Below are 17,521 nucleotides of genomic sequence, written 5' to 3' on the forward strand. Positions count from 1 at the left end.
ATATTGAAAGGATATTTTGCACCCAAAACCCTTGAACCGCAATTTTACCACTACCGGTCTTTATCTTTAAGGTTAAATGTATTTTAACTTCAAAGTACCTGCAATTTACTGATCCTCTCTTGATCATTACCATGCATCTGGTTCAGGTCAAGGTCATGATGACACTGTCATAATACATGGCCTATCATGATTCTCCTCTTGTTTTCACCATTGCACGATTCAAGTTGAAGTGATCAGATCTGATAGATCGGAAGTACTGATGTTTTTAGTTTATTGACCATGAATTATTGTTCAGACAGTGTACTGATAACTTGATGATGTCTTCGAGTTTTTGATGAATACTAATTTGTAATAGGCGAACGATTCGGAGGGAGTGAAATACAGGAGAAATATGGGAAGAGGTAATAGGAGAAAGTACATGGCAAGGGGTAAATTCTCTCCCCTCCCCTCGCCATACATTTTATTTCCCCAAAAGTAGAAACCAAAACACCGCCCCTCGAGCGACACCTGCACCCTGCACATCGTAATTTAAAGATTAAAAAACAGATATTTGAGGTGTCGTAGTCAAGTGGTTTTGAACACGTGATTGGAGATGCAAAGGTCGTGGGTTCAATGTCCTGTACGTCACTCATGTCCTGAAGCAAGACATTTCATTTACATTCCTTGTCTTCAACCAAGCATTAAATGAGTTCTTAGTAAGATGCGAACGTCATTGTGGTTTAACCGTATGGTTTGGTACAGCTAGCATTTCACATCCATTAAAACTGGCGCCCAGCTGGAATACTTCACAGAAAGTGCAGAATTTGCATAAAATAAAGCCGATTGTGTGCGCGCAAGACTTGATCCATCGATCGGGGTAAATACTGTATAAATCATTTGTAAACTGCTTAGATACATCCTGGATGGATTAAGTAGTACAGTGGATATAAATCCACAAAGTTATTACTACGTCATCGTCCTCATAATCATCATTGCTGTTAACAATATCATATTTTGTTCGTCATAATTGATATAAGTATTATCAGAATATATCATAATTATAAATTGTTATTATTATTTTGATTATCACTATCAATATCTGTGTTATCAGTATAATAATAATCATAATAAATAGATTATCATTATTACTATAACAATTTTCCTTTTTAATATCATCATTATTATCATCATCATCATCTCATCATCATCATCATCATCATCATTATCATCATGATCATCATCATCACAATCATCATCATCATCATCATTATTATTTCTCGCTTTCTTTTGATTCTACTGTAGGTATCCGGGTGGCGGTGAAGGGGGAGATCCGTACCCAATGGAGGGAGAGACATGCCTCTGCTGCCAGCGGGAAGAGGAGTTCGACTTACAGGGGAGGGGAACAACTGTTCCTTGAGAGGAAGACGGTCTGGGGAAACGGTAAGAAGATTGACTACGGGTGCTAAGAATCGGGGATGGGTACAGAAGCGTCGCTATAAGGGGTGTTGTGGTGTCAACCAATTACAATTTCTGCCTTCAAATTTAATCATATTTAAATGTTTGAATTTGGGGAGCGAATTCCCCTATTATTGAACTGGTGATCGGTTATATCATTTCGTACATTTTTGGCAAGCTTATGAGGAAAAAGGGTTAGACACTTAGACCCCCCTTGTTTTCTTTCCTTTAAAAAGTTCTTTGCAACGCCCCTGAGAAGAGGTAATCAAAGTGTTAGTGATGAAGTAGAGCAGGATAATGGCCTAAAGGAATAAGGAGATAGGTCGAAGACAGAAAAGGAGAGGGAGAGAGAGAGAGAGAGAGGTAACAGCAGTCAAAATGAACAAAGATGGGGAGTTAAATTGGTGTTAAACGATTAGGTAAACCAAGAGAAATGAACAGTGTAGCTTGCGACAAACAATGGATAAATGATACTATAGAGGAATGTTTTCAAAGCAATTTCAGCTGCGACAAACGAGCATGTCAGTTGTTTGAAATAATCGGAAGCTGGTAATCACAAGCTAACGATTTGCATTATACAAGGTCATACAACAAAAATTCATTAGAACAAATTAAATGTTGCTGTTAATGGTCATTGTGACATTTTGCTACACACATCGATACAATGTTTATTGTCCCATTTTGAGCTGCTACCACATATTTTTCATGCGCTTTTAAGCCAATATCATTTAATCATCTCAAGATGTATTGTACAGTGGAGGTGCCTGGAAATTCCTAACCAAAACTAAAAATTGACGCGTGCAGGTCTTCTTAATTAACTTAATAACTCGATAGCTTGAATAACGATGGTGTATAGTCCATTCCTCTTGTATCTCTATGCAATGGATAATTTAAAGTCATAGGTTCAGGAGTAATTGATGCCATTTCTACTCATAACCACACGCATAATTATATACAGCACGTTCCGAGTGCAACTCTTTTATTAACACTTGAATTATAGTTGTAGCGCGCAGGGTTTCGTTGCCATGGTCACAATTTGTAATTTGTATCGTGATTAGAATGATTGGCGATGGATACATGAGCATAAATTCAGCGTAAAGGAAAGCTGGAAGTATGCGTAATTAGATAAAATAGCATGATTATTTCACAATGAGCGTGCGGAAAACGGAGGTAGAAGAAGAAATTGTCATGGAAAGAATGCTGTGGACCAAATGCGTAGAGTAGCAAAATCCTCTCAATTTGTTGGTATTTTTGTAGGTGTGTACTTGCCTGTTCTCATGCAGTATGTTATGCTGAGATGCAAATAAAAGTCATGAAACGAGAACTGCTGATTTTAAGCACTTTTGTAAGCGCTGGCTAAAATGATCCAAAGATATTAAAACATGTCTGTCAAGTCTGTAACTTGTAAGCCTGATAAAAGAGAGAAAGAGAAACAGAGAGAGAGAGAGAGAGAGAGAGATTTAAGTGTGTTTGTTGTATACTGCCTTGATCATGCCTTGCTCATGCTCTGACGAAAGTACTGAGTGAGGCCATCACGGTATTGACGTAGGGTGGAACTATTTTGTATGCCAGGATGTTAACTAATCAGTAAAGCATACACAATATTTTGTTTGCATTGTCATGTAATTGTCGGAACGTTCTTTGTCGGAGTGATAGATACATTAGTAGTGATTGGAATATAGTCTGGCTAATACCTCAGTCACACTGCCAAACAGAGTCCACACCTTCCCCAAACTCCTCAATCTAGTTAAATATATAGTGTCCCTAGTGGCGTCGTGCGGGGGGTGCAAAATGTTCAAGTCAATAGTGATTCGTATGTCTTCAGCAAGAAAGTCACTGTTTGTTGTCCTTATTTGCGTAGATGTTCAGAACACTGGTTGTTCATTTTCACTATGTCTGTTTTCTAATAATTTCAAATTGTTATTATTTTGTTTTATATATCATTATTATTTGCAAAATAGTGTAGTTCAATTGGTTATATTATAGATTGCCCCCTTCAAATACACTGGTGGTCTATGCTGGAATATAGCGGGGGCAACATCATTTGTAATCATCATTCATGGATAGAAACCCGTAGAGATGCATCTGTATGTATCTTGCGACAAATTACATTATGCAAAATGAGGAGATCTGTTCATCTAAAGGTTGATCACCCAGCATTGCTTATAAAGGAGGGATAATACAAGCAATTGAGATCATTCATCTTCCGTGATTGATGAGATTATATCTGAATGTTGTCCCTGGCACAGGCAGGCTTAGAATAGTGATGGATTCTTACATTCACCTTTAAGGCTCCTTCCAGATGATTGTGACGCTGCAAAGCCACTGCTTTTTAATTGATGAAAAGTGTAATACACTTCACATCACATTAACCTGCTGTTAACACAGAGCTCAGTGAATACGCGGAATCCCTTAGTTATGCGCAGGTGCCATTCATTCCACACGCACAAAAACCGCGGCGCCATTTTAGCCGCCGTTTACCACGCCATGTCTGAACGTAACAGCGCCATCCAAGATGATCATGTCGAAGCATGATTATGAAGGTCAAATATTTTGTGAAATTGGCGAGGAGTAGAAAAGCGAACTGAATCGCTGAAGTCATCGGGTTTCTCCTCCCGATGTAATTAATTGAATGTGCATGTGGGTCACTACACCGGGGTTTCCCCTATTTTATACTCAAATTCGACAATACAGTGGGTTCTTAACGTGCAAAGGTGGCGACTCTCCTCTAAAGCGGGGTATTTAACATTCATTCATAGAGACTTTATAATTATAATCTGATATGCGCTACACAAGAACCGAATATTATCATTATTTTATTCGAGGGACGGGTTGTTTTCCAATGCAACCCAGCCTCATAATCCGCCTTAATCACAGAGGGGAGGGGCATACTAAACACAAAACTCAGGCTTCAGTCATCCGCCTGGGGTAGATTCTTCGATGAGAATTGATGTTAATACTAGATATTAAAATGATAGGGATGGAGGGTCATCAATCTTCAAAACATTCATAATCAACTTTTTTTAAATCCCCTTTTTGCTCGCTTTAGTTCAAACCAACTAGTAACAGTGTAGACTTCGCCTCTGTTGATTTAACCTGACGGTTGTCCAACAGGATTTAAAAATCTTTTAGAAAATATGTTGCCAATATTTATTACCAATAATTATCCCGTGAAACTCATATTGCCATCCAGCGATAACAAAACGACTTGCCTGTCACTATATTGACAGATTTCGGTTTTACGTAAATCGCTTTTTTTGTGTGCTAAAGGCTCACCTCCTTAGCCATTATGATGGTGGTATTTGGAAGCATCAATCTGGTATGAAGTCAAGGGCGTACAAATGAAATCACGTTAGTTTGATCAATGTTTGATTGAGGTCATTGAAAGAGCAGCCTTACTTACCATCTGCCGAGTCTGCCTAGTAAGTCAATAATAGTAGAAGGCTCGATGATGATGATTTATATTTCAAGCAGACATTGTATAAATCACCTGTTTGGGTGTTTTTTACATGTTTTTTTTTTTAATTTTATTCTCTTTTTTTGTTGGTATATAGTTTGTTCGACTACGTAGGTAAATGAATTCAAATATGGCATATTCTAAACAAACAAGTTCAGATCCGTCTTATAGATTTGTTTGGTGCTCTTATTTTGGTTGAAATTATGAGAATGTGGCTGTGGTTGAATGTGAAAAAAGACTCCAGTCACTTTAATCGGAAAACGACTTCCTTCATTTAGTTTAATCATAATCAATACGTGGTATTTGTTGGATTGTACGGGTAAAATGAAGGAAATAGAACAAACATTTCAATTATTACACGAATGTGTGTTTACTCGTCACGAATTTGCTTAACTGGACTGCGTTTCTGCAATTAGAGGGAGAGAACAACGTCTACCATTTTGAACGAAAAAAATTAATAGGCCTAAATGTTGTTTCATTTATTGAATGCGTTCTGTTTCATGCGTGAATGAAAATAATGTATGTTTCTATTAAAACTGTATAATTTTGAAGATGAGATAATTGCGATTTGGGATACATAAAAGATGTAGATTTCATTAAATGAAAATTTAAAATGTAATTAAATGCTTTTGAGTTTAATGGAAACTATGAAATGCTTATCGTCCCTAGAGCTTTATCTTGTATGTAAGAATTAAATCAACATTTGAATGAAAATTTCCATTTAATGTTTCATTTTCAGAACCGGAAGACAAGTCGGAGATTCCACTCCTGACAGCTGGCAGTTATTCCTTTCCGTTTCAATTCAAGCTCCCGACCAAACTCGGTCTGCCGTGCTCGTTCGAGTGCGGGAACCTTGCCTATTCCCGCTATCTGGTCCACGCTAACATGGATATATCATGGGCGGTGGACCCGGTGGCTGAGCGCTACTTCTCCTTCATAGGCTCGGAGATTGACTGCAACCTGCCCAAATACCAGGTAAGCTTATGCTACGGTCACAAAGGTTCGTACGAACGATAATTTTGTACGAATCTCCCTGTTTTCCATTGTCTTCCCGATTTCCATTGTCTGAAAATCGTCCGTACGGCGTTCGTAGCACTTCGTAATGACATTTGTGAGCTAGGCTTTAAGTTCATAAACACAGATGCCCATAAAGTTGGAATGATTTAATCTTAAGTATTTTCAAAAACGATTTGAGACAGTATGGTTTATTCTTGAGAGATAACGTTTATATCTTCTCTGAACTGCATGTATTGATCAAGCTCCATCACTCTTTCAACTTTTCAAAAAAGATCTGAGAAGATATCAACTATATATTTCTCAAGAATAAAACATATTGTCACAATCATTTCATGAAAAGAGGTAAGACAAAATAATTCCAACTTTATAGGCAACAGTTTATTACTGCACTAGCAGCTTTTTACCCTCTTGTCAGAGCATTTTTAACACAATTATAAAGACTTTCGAGAAATCTGCTCAAGGGCATTAGCTTTATAACCTAATAGATGCGAAAGTTAATGTGGTTAGATGAGCAAGTGTGCGCTTAAATGTCGCCTTGCTGGAATGCTCCCCAGGGAGTGGAGAAATATGCATATATTGTGTGCGGGTAAGCCTGAATCCGACGACCATAAAGCGCTTAGAGACATCATCGATGTATTAAGTGCAATATAAAAGCGGAATATTATTATTATTGTTACAAAAAATTAATGTTCGTACATTTCAATAGGTGTTGCACTAAGCATTGATATTATATTGGATTGATTTTTCGTAAGTTTCTCGATCATGTTTACAGAGAATTTTCTAGTTTTAGAGTACCCTGGTTTCAAAATCCTGGTTTGATGTGCCCTTGTATTAGTATTCTGCGTATCGGTATACTGTGAAGCCAAATTATATTTTTGATGATTATATGGATCTCAATCGGCGATGAGATGGGGATGCCAATATTATAGACAATGTCATAGAGAGCGTCCTTGAAACATAATTACTTGTTTATTGACAACGATCAAGTAACAGGGGATAATGAAAATTATAATAACAACGACAAAGTAACGTACTACTCTGGATGTATATAATTATCGGCTGATAATCTCCGATGTTTTAAGCGCTCTACAGAAATACTACCATCGTTATAAAATGATACCAATTTAGACGTCGAGTAATTTTCCAAAATGAATCACAACGCATTTGATTCTAACATTGAGTGTATTGTTATGTCCTTATTCCGAAGCAAAAAAATAAATACGTCGGAGAACTCTAAATCGATAATGAAGTGAACAGGAATTTCAAAATTCTCGACGGCGGAAAACGAACATGCCATTGCGCAAAATGATATGAAACCCGGTATAACGAGAAACAGCAAGGCAAGCATGGTCAATGTAATTAGTATTCATAGAATCAAGAGTCATGAAAATGCAGCGCGATGTTACGCTCTCTAATATGATGACATGAGGAGATACAAATAACGAATGTAATTATGTTTCATAAAGCCATTAAGAGCTCGTTCACACTACCATTTTCTTTTCGGACACACTTTCACACTGTACTCGCACACCGTCGCTTGGTTTTATGATGATTAATAGGAAGCCAATTATTATGACGATTGACCATGTACACAATCAGAAATAGCCGTATTTGCAAATTAACTCGTCCCGTAATATCGAGTAAAATTAATTAAATATCGAAATAAAAGCTAATAAAAACTAAACTTAGTGCAGAATACGCAAAAAAACATTTGCATATTATACGAACAAGACGCGTGTCTTTTTTAAAATCTTCCAATTTGAAAGGATTCCATATTCAGCTTACCATTTGTATACTTTATGTTTCCAGACATCTTAGATTTTCTGTAGGTCAATTCCCGTGCTTTTCAATTTATTTATCCAGCCTAATCCAGGTAACGTATCATGAAAAGCTATAGGTGTACGCCCATAGATATGAAACTTGCATGTTTCAATGTATTTTGGTGTCGTTATCTGAATTTGGATAGGGCTAATTAATACGAAATACCGTCCCTAAGGGCTATAAGGAACTAATTTTCTCGATGAATTATAGGCGGTGTCTCATAACAAATATTTCCAGTTTTGCGCGTCACGTGATCTAACGTAGATGTGAAAAAAGTAATGACATGAAAGACATAATCATGAAACTCTGTTCCAGTGTAGCAACAGAAAAAGATTTAAATTATGAAATCAAAAGCAATTTTCTGTTTTGGCAAGAAAAATCGGTCAGCAGTAAAATAGGGATCGTTTAACAATGTTAAATCTGAGATGCACGGCCCTACTTGTTATCAGTGTCTGTGATATGGTGTTATATTGAAGCCCTACAAATTTGCGCTTCAAAAGGATCAAGAAGCGCCTCAAATAGTAAAAACCTTTGAGTGACCGGTTTTACCATACTCGTTTTCCCCCAAAAGACTGTAGTGTTATGAAAACTGTTTGGCAAACGCAAAATTTGATTTCGATTTTCAATCATAAATATCTCGATAATCAGACAGGCGATCGGCTTGTAAAGGTCATGGGGTTCTGACTGACCTAAAGGTTTATAATTATCATTGCAGCATGAACTAAATCAAGGATTTGTTTTAAAGGATCTAAGACTTTTTATCGGATCCCTTTAAGTCAGGGCAAAACGCGAGCAATTTTTTTGTAGGTCTTCACAGTGACAATATCATTGTCCTAATGTCTGTATTTACCTCGATTTGTTGTCCTCGTGTGGGAAATGTGAAAACCCCCCCGCCAACTCCACCGATAAAACTTGTCGCCATAGGGTACGTCTACACTGGGGATTATTATCCCCGCTTTTCGATCACACACACGCACAACGCACACGCGCGCGCACACGCACACAAAATCAAACACACTCACAATTCGCTGACAAACATATCTGTCTTTAGTAGGAAACCATCCAAATCAAAGATAGTCTGTATAACCATTCGTAGTAGGTCCATGGTATAACCCTATTTGCCTATTCGCCCCCTGTCTTGTACTATTGATATGTAAATTTCCTAATGGAAATGATGAAAGATATATTATGAACACAGATGATAAAATCAGTTATGTTTAAGCTTTAATGAAAAATCCATTAACGTTCTTTTTATTATAGATCCGCAGAAGATAACATTGGTCAACGATTCCAATCAGAAGGAAAGAGAGAGAGAGAAGGGGGTAGAGATAGAGAGACGGAAAGAGAGCGGGAGGATGGGAGCGAGAGATGGTGCAGAAAAAAAATCGTGTGAAACAGACGATACACCTGGAGAATGTAACGAGATGGATGGGAGCATCGACGTTCATGTCTTTGTTTATTCATTCATGTTTTCAGAATAAAGTGTCAAAATAAGCATTATATTCCATTCAACAAATCGATCGTTATGGTTGTCTCCCTTCTATACAGAAAACTGTACATGCATCGGATCGGAAAACGTTGCTTCACTGCTGTTGCCGATCCAGCGGGCCTATAGCTTTAAAGGCAGAGATGCAACGGAACGCATACTGTGCTGGGGAATATGTGAATATCAAAACAAGACTGGAGAACAACTCGGACAAGGTCATGAGGCTAGGGGTCAAATTTTTACAGGTAATTCTTTTTTTTAACTTTCTCAACTGAATGCTAATTATTTTTTAAATACGGATACGTATATGTTGCGTTCTCATCTCAGTTCTGATCATAAATAAGGGTAAAACATGTTGCTCATTTAAATGAATTATCAATATGATAATATGATATGTAAATCAACAAGGTATTGTCACACCGTGCGACGCATAAGCTACATTTTAATTTTATTGTCTTCTTTGTTGTCTGGAAAATTATAAATTCTTTTCGAAAGCATCGTAGTTAGTTTGAAAATAACACTACCACTGCTTAATGTTCAATCGATAGTGAAAAATTAAATGGTAATAGTGAATATGTATAATGCGCTATGCCTGTCAAAATTTACACTCCCGGATCAATCAACTTAGTGAGAAAACTGAGTGGGAAAATGAGTGAGAAAATCAGGTCCCAATAGAAGCATTATATGCATTATCATTATTCCTTCATGCATGTATGCAAGTGTGAAGTTAATGCATACTGCAACCACATATAACAAGTTATATATTGTCAGGAAATCTTCTGTGGTAGAATATAGATAATTTTATGTTTGATATCTCTGAAACTCACGATTTATTTTTACTTATATCGTGTTCAAAATTGATCATTTAAAGCTATTCGAGTGTATAATTTTTCCATCCCAAAGGATTTCCGATAAGAAACTCAAAATGTTAAGTACCTTTTCGAAAGCAAATCGGAGATGAAAGATGATCGCTCATCTATACAATGTATTCATGATTCGATGCGGTGGTGTAGCTATATGGGGCAAGAGGGCAGGTGCCCCCCCCCCTAATTGAGTTACTAAAAAATGAACACGAGGTGAGCAAAGAGATAAATGGAAGGAGGAAAGAGAGAAAGGGAAGAAAGAAGGGGGAAAAGACGAGAAAAGAAGACATTTGGATGAGCTTATGAATCCTCCTCCTACTCTTGCAAATGCTCATTTCATTTCCCAAGGATGAACGATGCCCCCCCCCCCCCCCCCCCACTTCATTCCTGTTTCCCCTCAATGTGTAGACCTACCTCTCGACTCTGGTGCCATGACACTTGAATTAATTAGAATGATTCTTTACCAGTTTCTTATGAATGTGTCTTGACTAGCCTTTGCTATTTGTTGTCTCCATTTACCACATGTATGGGTAATATCCTGAAATGGAATGACTTTCAAGCTTATCTGTATGACGTGGTTTTAGGGACAGCTGCTTTTCAATTGCATTTATTTATTCATTTAATATTTATGATTTATTTTCTTTTGTGACGTAATGTGTCACCTTGTTCTTTGTGGCAGAATGTCACCTTCATAGCAGAACTTCCAAAGCGGATGACCAAGGCGGGTTCTTATGAGATACTAAGCTACAGTAGTCCCTGTGTGCAGCCAGACCAAGAATACTGTCTTCGTACTGCAAGGATGTTACAGATCCCTATAGTACCTTCATCAGTTGAAACAAGGCATATTGTTTTGCAATACAGTATAGAAGTAAGTCTTAAAGAATATCAACCACACACAAAATGTGAGTAGTTCCATGTCCCAATACTTTGTTTAAAACATGCGCTTCAAATAATAATTCTATGGAGAGATTTTGAAAGTTTAAATACACTCTCAATTTATTTAATAGCCATAAAAGTAATTTGTGAGTAGACTTCTCGACGCACCCGTACGTGCTGACGTTATGATAGGGCCGCTATTATGATAGGGTTTTATGATATCATTTGTTTCTTCATACTCCTTATACGTTAGCCATAGAAATTTGGGTAAAATATTTTTTAGGTTGAATTTGTAAACATTTTAGCTGTACACAAAATTAATCATCCATTATAGGTAATGGGCATGATTTGTACAATTCCTTGTAAAATTTGATGAAATCAATAATAACTTGTGAACTTCCATGTTCCTTTTATTTCTATGAGGAGGAAATTCAGAGTAGAAATGTCACGTGAACTAAAGGATAGCTCTTGAATGGCTTCATGTTACAAACGAACTGATAATGATATAAAACTTTGAACTGAAATCTGAGGTCACATATATTATGTATAGTTTATTATACCTATACCTCAGTATAGTGTTTGTCATTGTATGTCATTTTTGTTATGAGCAATTTGTTATGATTTTTATGATTTCAAAACCATGAAAACCTTAAAGTACCCAGTTATTATTCTCATGTGCTACATGTCTAACTTTTCAAAATTGTTCTTGCTTTCTTTCACAAAGCAATCGCATGACTAGCATACTAATCAACCTTACCTTCAAATGTTTGACAAAATTATTTGGAATAAATAAATAATGCGGAAACCATGACAACGCAATGCATTTATGAGATGGTGCGTCATACACACTCATGTCATGTGAATCCAAATCCACTGTCTTATGTGCAGCTGATCATGAATTATACATTCATACTATCCCTCATGAAGAGAGTTAAGGAACAAAATACTCTAAAAGAAGATCTTGATTTGAACTGCCGGTGTACGCCCTTGAAATTATTTAGCCTCAAGGCATTATTCTATATTTCTTTTTCGAAGTCTTCAGCATTGAATTTAAAACGTGTACTGAAAGTTATTGTTAATAAGCCTGCATGTATCTACTTTTTCGAGTAGTAGTGTACAGGTAGGATGAAGAGCCAACGTATGTAAGCCCTACGTGGAGCAGCTTACTTCTTGTGGTTCTTGTTTCTGTTATTATTGTTGTTACTGTTTTATTTTTCCATAGTAGATGCGGACAAGGAAATCGTACTCTATATCAAATAATATTAAAAAAAACCTTCTCTCACTATTGATATGGTTATTTTTTTTTTACTCTCATATTTCCAATCATTTTAGATTGCTCTTATAGTGGATGAGAAGCCCGAACTAAATATCTCCTTTCCGGTCACCATTGGCAACGTACCTTTCAAAGATTCAAGGGGGAAGTCCCGGGATCTCAGCTACGGTATTTTATAACATTCTTGTGATTGTTTCAAATTATTTTATTTTATCTCACGGAAATGTGTTCCAACCCTGCACTTCCGACTCGATCTCAAAATTCATAAAACAAATCATCCAGAAAATGGATTGGAAGTGTGAAACTTTGAGGTGGTTACAGTGTCAGACCCGGGATTTTTTTTTACGCGGGAATGGCAGGTAACCCTTGTTTCCCCTGACCGCTATTGTACCATCACAACGACCATTAATTTTGTCTGTCCGTTTCGATTGTGCATTTGCACCTGTATTGATAAAATTGTACTCTTTTGATCAATCATTTGAACTTGAATTTATTTGGCTTTTGTAGTTCCTGTATATTTAATGATAGCATAAAACTGTTTTGTTGTTGTTGCAACAAATTGATTTCATTTGCTCAATCTCTCTCTTGGAAACGAATATGCCAACAGGCCTTTTCGGAATGTAACTTTGTTGTTGAAATAGCTTTCATGTTATGTACGTTTCTGCAATACCTTTAGTATATTTCTATTCCATTCATTCTCGCTTATTTTATTTTAGTGTTGACGAAACATTAAGTCACAACCTAACTGGTTGTTATAATAGAGCACAATTTTTTTCTTAAATACTGATAAATCTAGTACGCGTTTTTAAGAATTTTAAAAATAAAACTTATATAAAGATAATTATAAGAAGAGGATGAAAAGGTTTATAGAGGCAATCATAATATTCTCGCATACTTTAGGGGAAGCTTTTCTATTCATTCCATTGGTTAACATTGGTGTATATAATTTTTACCCGTTCAAATTAAAAATCAGTCGGACTTATTTTGGCGAACAAAGAATGTATGCCATTAAATATTTAGTTAGAGAATATGAATATGACCTTACAAAAGGTCTTGAACAGGATATAATTCGATATTCCAAATGAAGGGGATGCAATGCAGAAATACAATAATTGTAGGCCTAATCTAATTCTTTATTTGTTTAACTGTATCCATTTATCAACAGGGCATGGATGTAATCAATCATGCGGCGCCAATTCTGGAGTCGTCCATTATCGGGACAAGGAAAGAATCGTACAGCTCAAGCATTTTACCCCTCTCTACCTCACTGTCTCGGCGGTCCGCGACTCGACTGCTTCCTTCTTAGAACCTCGCCCCATCCTGCAGTCGCACAATGGTACTCCACGTAACGGTGCTGTGTCGAACAACGGCAATGGCGCCCTCTCAAATGGCTCAACAAGAAAGGAGCATCCCATGGTGGCGCAGATGTCGAGTACGGATTTATCTAACGGATATTCATTTGACCGAACTGAAAGTAATGATGATTTTGATGCGTCAGTTCTTGCGAGCAAGTCGAGCGGGAGCGTCACCAAGTACAGTATGCGTACCACGAGAGGATCAGGGGTGTTGAGCAGAAAGCCTTCCAAGGAGGAGAGTTATGATGAACCAGGACAGTTTGGAATGTCCCATATGAACCAGAATGAAAACATGTTCACCATTTCTGGCCATGCTGTAGAAATCAACACGATAGGTCTATCTCATATGGAAACGCCTCAGGTTGATCTGAAAGACGGACAGTTTCAGTTTGAGATTGGTGACGATGGTCAGGTTTATGAATGTCATTATGTCTGACATCACTGAAGACACTTTTATGTGACACATTCTTTTCGCTAAATCAACGACAGTATAACTCCGTCGTTTGAGGTGACTGTTATGATTCAACAAGGATGGCTGTATTCGATTTAGCCCATTACATGGAAAGAGATCGAGACATTGTACTTGATGAGCATGATTGCAAATTTACCTATGTCTACGTGCTTTAGAATTATTTAAACATATTATCAACATGCTGGTCGAGTGGATGATTTGTTAATTTGATGAACAGCTTCCGAAAGTAATGGGAAAAATATGGATTACATTATGAATATCACGGTAACATGTACGTGATGGATATATACTGTCTTGAGGAAGCAAGGGTGGAAGTATAACGATAATGCTGCCTGGTGGAAAAGGCCAGAAGGGGGAGGGGCGGTTGAAGTTGTTTATTAGCCATTGGTGTAGTAAAACGGAATGATCAAGATATATCTGGTGACTGCATGTAGGAATTCGAGTGTCTGGTAGGTTCACTATAGATGACTTGGACTGTTGGACAAGACAGCCACTGATCAAGAACTGCAGGTGATTTGCATGATGCTCCTGCCGCGATCACCAAACGGCAGAAACTTACATAGAAAGTACTGTATGTCTATATATTTTATTTACAGGTTGGAAAGTCTAAATGAATACCTTGAAAGTACAGAAACTCAGTAATGAAGACTATAGGTCTGGAGACGTGCCTTGACAGAAGGAGAATCAGGAGTGACTGCAGCTCACAACTAAATTATTCATACCCTTACCAAGTTTTGTCAAAATTTAAGTATGTGGAAAATTGAGTTGTCCTCAATCATGTTTCCTGAGAATGTGACATATCGAAGCTTACATCTAAAAGTATTTAACAAAGGCCCTAGTTCAACCAGTCCACATATCATTCTTGAGTTTCGGAAACACATCATTTTTTTTACAAGGGGTATGAATATTGGAGTTGTTATATTGCGTATATGTGCATATAGTGCCTTTGATAATTAAGCTTGTGTATATACATGTATAGCCAACGCAATATATCCATGTAAACTAGAATTCCTGGGATATATCATGCGCACTTTATATTTTATTTCACACTGAACAGTACAAGTTTATTTTCATAACAGACAGTCTGCATTCACTGCCCTATGTAATTAAGGTCTCTATTTTTATTCCATTGTTTTATGCTACAGTCTATGAAGATGACAAGATTTTGTTGGCATATGTATCAAGATGACTGTATGAGATACATGACGTATGCCATGTTATTTCTCTTACGAAAATTGCAATAACTTTGATCATGATATCATTATGTATGTATCAGTTGTACATTATACGCCTCATTTTCTGCAATATGTACTCCATCAAATGATAACCAAAAGAGGGTATTGGTTGTATAGTATTTTATTTTCTATGAGATGTATTAACACAATCTTAACTGTTTATGCAGTACTCTGAGAATTCAGCGAACTGGATAGATGTTCATGGACCAATGGTAGTAGTTGAAATATGAGCTGCAATTTATATAGCGCCTTTTCCACTTGATACAAAGCGCTCCGAGGCGCCATTCATGGATCAATGTTAGATTCAAAATGTATAAAAGTGACCAAACAATGATAGTGTATGCTCAGTGAATGCATATAGTTTCAGAAATGACATTTAAATGGAAAACGATCGATGGACTTTACCAGTGTCAGTTCCATCAGGGACGTAATACTTGATCAGTTCAATTTTATATTTCTTTTTAAAACAAAACAGAGAAGGGCAACTCTTTATATAAGACTCAAGACCATTCCACAACTTTGGATCATTAAATGTGATTGTGGTACAAGAAAATTCATACTTCATCATTCAGGGGTGCGAATGTGACTTGACTGTCTGGTAGAGTATGGAACAAACGAACGATTGTTATGAAAACAATTATCTAAATTAAACTTAGCAAATTGTGTAAGCACAAAAACATAAAATTGGCTATTTGTAATTCGTGTATATCCTGACCTTTTAAATGACCAGGTTTCAACAAGATTACGTCATTACAATATTCACACATTTCAAAAGGTGACGTACGAGGCCATTGAAATTGGCTTGGGTTGATCTTTCGAAATAATTTCGATCGTGTTGTGTGAAAACCATGAAGAAATTTGACACTATGACTGGCATGCCTGCAACACCATTTTGCCCTCAACAAATGCTGTAAATTCCTAAGCATCCTAGCTTTCCTCATCATTTAGCCATTATTTTGTCTCTTCTCTCTCTCTCTCTCTCTCTCTCTCTGTTTTCTCAATCGTAAGCTATATACTCTCCCTCGAATATTTCTCTATCCTCCCTCTCTATTCCTCCCTCCCTTTTTCTCTCTATTTACAGGAAAAATAACTAACCCTTTCCCAAGGAAAGATCGAGATTAGGGAAGGAGCGATTTGAAGTAGAGAGAAAATGCGTGTTCATGTGTGGGCCTGCTTATTATCCCTGTGGTTTTGAATCCTATATGCACCCGTTTCTTATAATTCTACCAAAATGTGCACTTAGTTTTTTTAGCCAATGGCGCCCATATAAAAGGCAGATACTAAAAGTTGTGTAGCAGAAAAATGATTTGTATTATTACAGTAGGACAGAATTATTGTTGACTTATGGATGAATTATTTTTGTCGCATTCCTTACGATGTTTGCTTACTATGGAGAAGATATTTTTATATGTAAAATAAAAAAGCACTTGGGTGTTCTTTTTCTTCTTAAAAATGTATTATTAATTGCACATGACTGTTGATTAAATATAAGTTTTCTCATCTCTTTCTCTCTTTCTTTCTCTCTCTCTTATATGCTTTACATAGTTTGTAAATGGACTACCAAGTCCTGAATTAAATTTTCATACAGAATAAACAAACCTTGTTAATTATCACTATGAACATGACGGACAAAGAAAGCGGACAAAATATACAGTTCCTCATTCTACCCTCAACAATTGCTATGGTAGACAAAGGAACATCCCTTCACTGCTATTATGTAAAAAATCTGTAGAACAGGTGAATATGCATGTGACACCTGTTCTACAGATTTTTACATAATAGCAGTGAAGGGATGTTCCTTTGTCTACCATAGCAATTGTTGAGGGTAGAATGAGGAACTATATATGTGAAGCTGTAATGTGAAGCTAAATGTTTATAACTACACTTTCTTAAACATACCATAGTTGAGCCCGCCAAGTATAAAAAGTGACACAATTATCATGATTCACTACTTTTAATGTTTTTTAATAAATGATGAAGGTTTTGCACGTTATTTATTTTGACACACAAGGTAAATATTCAATGTACATGTATGAGAGAGCACATTGATAACATTTATATGAATAAAATATAGTCTTATTCCTGTGAAGGTGTGTAATCAGAATCTAATTTTTTCTATCGTGTGGGTGTTTGGACCTACTCCCAGTACATGTATAGGCCATTTTTGTAATGCAACCAAATTTAAAGCATTTACATCTTTGTGAAGTGCCTCAATACGAATTATTTCATTTA

At 36.7% G+C, this 17,521-nt stretch overlaps 1 protein-coding gene across 1 annotated transcript in view; it reads left to right on the forward strand.

Annotated features, from left to right (window-relative positions):
• Positions 1-16,656, forward strand: part of LOC105442195 (arrestin domain-containing protein 2-like) — a 39,617-nt gene extending 22,961 nt beyond the window's left edge. Inside the window, exons 4-9 of the mRNA XM_011674087.2 lie at positions 1,282-1,419; positions 5,631-5,866; positions 9,278-9,460; positions 10,758-10,946; positions 12,287-12,395; positions 13,393-16,656. Coding sequence (XP_011672389.1) covers positions 1,282-1,419; positions 5,631-5,866; positions 9,278-9,460; positions 10,758-10,946; positions 12,287-12,395; positions 13,393-14,018 — 1,481 coding nt within the window. The 3' untranslated portion in view covers positions 14,019-16,656. The remainder of the gene's footprint in view (positions 1-1,281; positions 1,420-5,630; positions 5,867-9,277; positions 9,461-10,757; positions 10,947-12,286; positions 12,396-13,392) is intronic.
• Positions 16,657-17,521: the final 865 nt, after the last annotated feature.

Source organism: Strongylocentrotus purpuratus, unplaced genomic scaffold, assembly GCF_000002235.5.
Source record: "Strongylocentrotus purpuratus isolate Spur 01 unplaced genomic scaffold, Spur_5.0 spur5_scaffold_3, whole genome shotgun sequence".
Classification (NCBI taxonomy): Eukaryota; Metazoa; Echinodermata; class Echinoidea; order Camarodonta; family Strongylocentrotidae; genus Strongylocentrotus; species Strongylocentrotus purpuratus.